The 3969-nt window shown below is 35.3% G+C and overlaps 1 protein-coding gene across 1 annotated transcript in view; it reads left to right on the top strand.

Moving 5' to 3' along the window:
* Nucleotides 1–10, top strand: part of LOC142243836 (transcription factor Sox-17-alpha-A-like) — a 2299-nt gene extending 2289 nt beyond the window's left edge. The window contains exon 2 of the mRNA XM_075316041.1: nucleotides 1–10. This exon is cut by the window's left edge and continues 1087 nt beyond it. Coding sequence (XP_075172156.1) covers nucleotides 1–10 — 10 coding nt within the window.
* The last annotated feature ends 3959 nt before the right edge of the window (nucleotides 11–3969 follow it).

The raw sequence follows: 3969 nt of genomic DNA, 5'->3' as shown, positions 1-3969 counted from the left end.
TACCCTCTGAGTCCAGTAATAATATCAGTTACTACAATATTGAGGCATACAAAGCACTTTATATTTTCTGAAACACAGAATACTAATGGGACTTCGAAAGCAATTTTGCTTTCCGTGCAATGTTACTTTTTTGATAAAAACATTGTAATTTCTAATGAAATTTGTATAGTGTAAATGCTTTTGTAGTTATTTAGTATTTTTTAAACCTCTGTTATACTTAAATAAAGGATAAAGTCTTTCTTTTATTGGTGTGTCCAGCATTTTCTTTATCTAAAATGGTGACTTTTTACTCATTTCTGCTTCCATTATATTCAGTACATTTGTAAATTTCTTATATTTTTAACACAATATCATTGTTTATAGACTATTGATTACTTTGACATAAATATTGGGAATTATTCCTTCTATAACAGGAAATGTACTACACTAGGTAAAAGTGGATGCACTGCTATGGGTGACACCTATTCTAACTGATCCAGAATTATATTTTTGTATTCTAAAAAAATATATACGGTATCTAATTTAATTGTTCTTGTAGTAAATAAATACTTAACTCTATAGGAAAGTTTCACCACTCTAGTAATAGGAAGTACCTTACATACTGAACAGCACCACCAAGTGGCCATATATCAAATGGAACATTATAATTCATTTCTTATGTTTTATCACATAGCAATATAAATATAACTACTGTTTGTGCAAGGCCAATTTGCTGATAGATTGGCCATATAATATAATTCCATGAAGGTACTATTACAAGCATTATTTGGTAGAGACTACCAAATAATGCTTGTAATACTACATTAATTGTCTTTAATCTTTTTTTTTAATCCTGGAAATTCTCATTTATTACTGATATTGCAGAAAAATAAAAGGGTTTATGCCCAAGGGCTGCTCAATTCCATTTTAAGCTCTGCTGACACTGTCCCACTAAAACCTCTATTACCCGGGCAGAAGTGTCGGATGACTGTTTTACATGGACTTGTGCATTGGAATACATGTCCACTACTGAGAAGTAATTCTAGGATTATGCAAGAGGTCATGAGTACAATAGGCTAGAAGAAGAAGGTATAAGAGAATTTTTATAGTCAAGCGCTTCCTTGAGGTGCACACAGCCATCTAAATCTAAACTAAGAATTGCTGACACTGCTAGAATCATTCACTAACTATTCAGTATGTCAATAAAGTTTTCATTTTATGTTAGCGGAAACTGACACCTACAATTTGATAAAATGTGGGTGGGATGCTATAAATTAAATTAAGAGACCAGGGAATTTCCTGGATTTCATGAAAGGGACACCTTTTTAAATGAAGGTTTGGCTTTGAGCAGGAGCAGATCTGAATATAATTTTCGCCAGAGTACACACAGGTACAATCACCCATTGCCTGCAAGAGCCAGCTATTGAATGTAACAGTATTTTTTAATCTCAAGTGGATAGTTCAATGTATTGCAGTTAGAGAAGGAGTTCTGTAAAGTTTGGTCTAAACAGATCACTAGCTGTCGTATCCGGCATTGCCTGGGATAGTAAATGTCTCTTGGTCTCTCTTCCACGCTCCCATTCTTCTCTTGCTCTTTCACCCTCTCTCTCTCCCTCTCTGTCTCTTTCTCTGTATGTCTCTCTCAGTCTCTTTCTCTGTATGTCTCTCTGTCTTTCTCTCTGTCTCTTTCTCTGTCTCTTTCTCTGTATGTCTCTCTCTGTCTCTTTCTCTGTATGTCTCTCTCTGTCTCTTTCTCTGTATGTCTCTCTCTGTCTCTTTCTCTGTATGTCTCTCTCTGTCTCTTTCTCTGTATGTCTCTCTGTCTTTCTCTCTGTCTCTTTCTCTGTCTCTTTCTCTGTATGTCTCTCTCTGTCTCTTTCTCTGTATGTCTCTCTCTGTCTCTTTCTCTGTATGTCTCTCTCAGTCTCTTTCTCTGTATGTCTCTCTGTCTTTCTCTCTGTCTCTTTCTCTGTCTCTTTCTCTGTATGTCTCTCTGTCTCTTTCTCTGTATGTCTCTCTCTGTCTCTTTCTCTGTATGTCTCTCTCTGTCTCTTTCTCTGTATGTCTCTCTCTGTCTCTTTCTCTGTATGTCTCTCTCTGTCTCTTTCTCTGTATGTCTCTCTGTCTTTCTCTCTGTCTCTTTCTCTGTATGTCTCTCTGTCTTTCTCTCTGTCTCTTTCTCTGTATGTCTCTCTATGTCTCTCTTTGTCTGTATTTCCGTCTCTTTGTCTTTCTATATCTCATGTCTGTGTCTCTTTCTGTCTCTGTCTCTCTCTGTTGTCTGTATCTGTCTGTATCTCTGTCCCTCTCTCCACTGAAATCATATTAACTCACACATTAGCTGTCTTGTACTAAGAATGTCCTTGGTTGCTATAGGCAACGAATCAGAGCTCCTGTTAATGACCTGCAGCAAAATAGAAGCAGAGCTGTGATTGGTTGCTATAGGTCACCTGATAATTATCAAGGTTATCTGTGAAAACAGCAAAAATATTACCTCAAGTATCCCGTTTCTAAGTGTGTCTCTTTTTATGTGTGTGTCTCTTTCTGTGCATGTATCTTTCTGTGTATGTCTTTCTGTGTGTGTGTGTTTCTGTGTGTGTGTCTCTTTTGGTGTGTGTCTTTGTGTGTTTTTCTCTGTGTGTGTCTCTTCTGTGTGTTTCTCTGTGTGTCTCTGTGCATGTGTCTCTTTGTGTGTGTGTCTCTCTTTGGGTGTGTGTCTGTGTGTATGTGTCTCTTTCTGTGCGTCTCTTTCCATGTGTGTTACTCTTTCTGTGTGTTTCTGTTTTAGTGTGTTGTCTATTTCTGTGTCTATCTGTGTATGTGTCTCTTTGTGTGTGTCTCTTTCTCTGTGTGTGTCTTTTATTCTGTGTGTCTCTTTCTTTGTGTGTGTGTCTCTTTCAGTGTGTGTCTCTTTCAGTGTGTGTGTCTCTTGGTGTGCATATTGCTTTCTGTGTGTGTCTCTTTCTGTGTCTCTGTCTATGTGTCTGTCTGTGTCTCTTTCTCTGTATCTGTGTGTGTTTCTTTCTGTGTCTGTGTCTGTGTGTCTCTTTCGGCGTGTTTCTTTCGATGTGTGTGTGTGTCTTTTATTGTGTGTTTCTTTCTTTCTGTGTGTGTTTGCTTGTGTCATTTTTTCTGTTCATAAAAGGAGTCTATAATAACAGATCCGTTCCCAGCTCCATTTGCTTTAATGTAAAGAGCGGGGGTTAAATTTTTCCCTCAAAACATAGTCTATGGCGTTCTCTGAGTCAAATGAAGTGTCTGTGCAAAATTCTGTCGTTGTAAATGCGACGGTGCAGTTCCTTTATCGGACATATACACATACACATACATACACTCAGCTTTACATATTAGACTAGCTGTAGTACCCGGCGTTGCTTGGGATAGTAATTCAATACACTATGGTTTGATTAAAATTAATTTCCCAGACCAAAGAAGCTATAGAAATCAATAAATTATTAAAATAATTTTTATTTCAAATATAAAAATATTTTTACATACAATAATAAAATTTCCAATGGAGTTCCACATTATTACAACAAGGGACACAAGGAGGAGTTAGAAGCAAAAAAAAATAATATATATTAACTACAAATATAAATGAGTTTTGGTAAAATATTTAATATATATATATATATATATTTTTTGTATCAGTGATCTATTAGTTCAATAGTATATAATTTAATATATAAGCAGTTAATATTAATATATAAGCAGGCAATAAATATTTCAGGTTAAAACTCAATTTAATTGCATGAACTAGTTTATAAAAGTGGGTAGATAAATGTGTCTATAAATAAACAGCAATAATTATAAAGTGCTTAGTATTAGTACATATATTCACCAAATTAATAAAACATGTGCAGTATAAATATAGTTCATGCTATTAAAGAGCACCCAAAAATATATCAGTCATGCTGAATAATTGCAAGTAACCGCTATATATACCGTGTTTCCCCAAAAATAAGACAGTGTCTTATATTAAGTTTTGCT

The sequence above is a fragment of the Anomaloglossus baeobatrachus genome, chromosome 6, assembly GCF_048569485.1.
Source record: "Anomaloglossus baeobatrachus isolate aAnoBae1 chromosome 6, aAnoBae1.hap1, whole genome shotgun sequence".
Taxonomy (NCBI): domain Eukaryota; kingdom Metazoa; phylum Chordata; class Amphibia; order Anura; family Aromobatidae; genus Anomaloglossus; species Anomaloglossus baeobatrachus.
The sequence above is the reverse complement of the archived record's forward strand: the minus strand, read 5'-3'. Positions and strand labels throughout refer to the sequence as shown.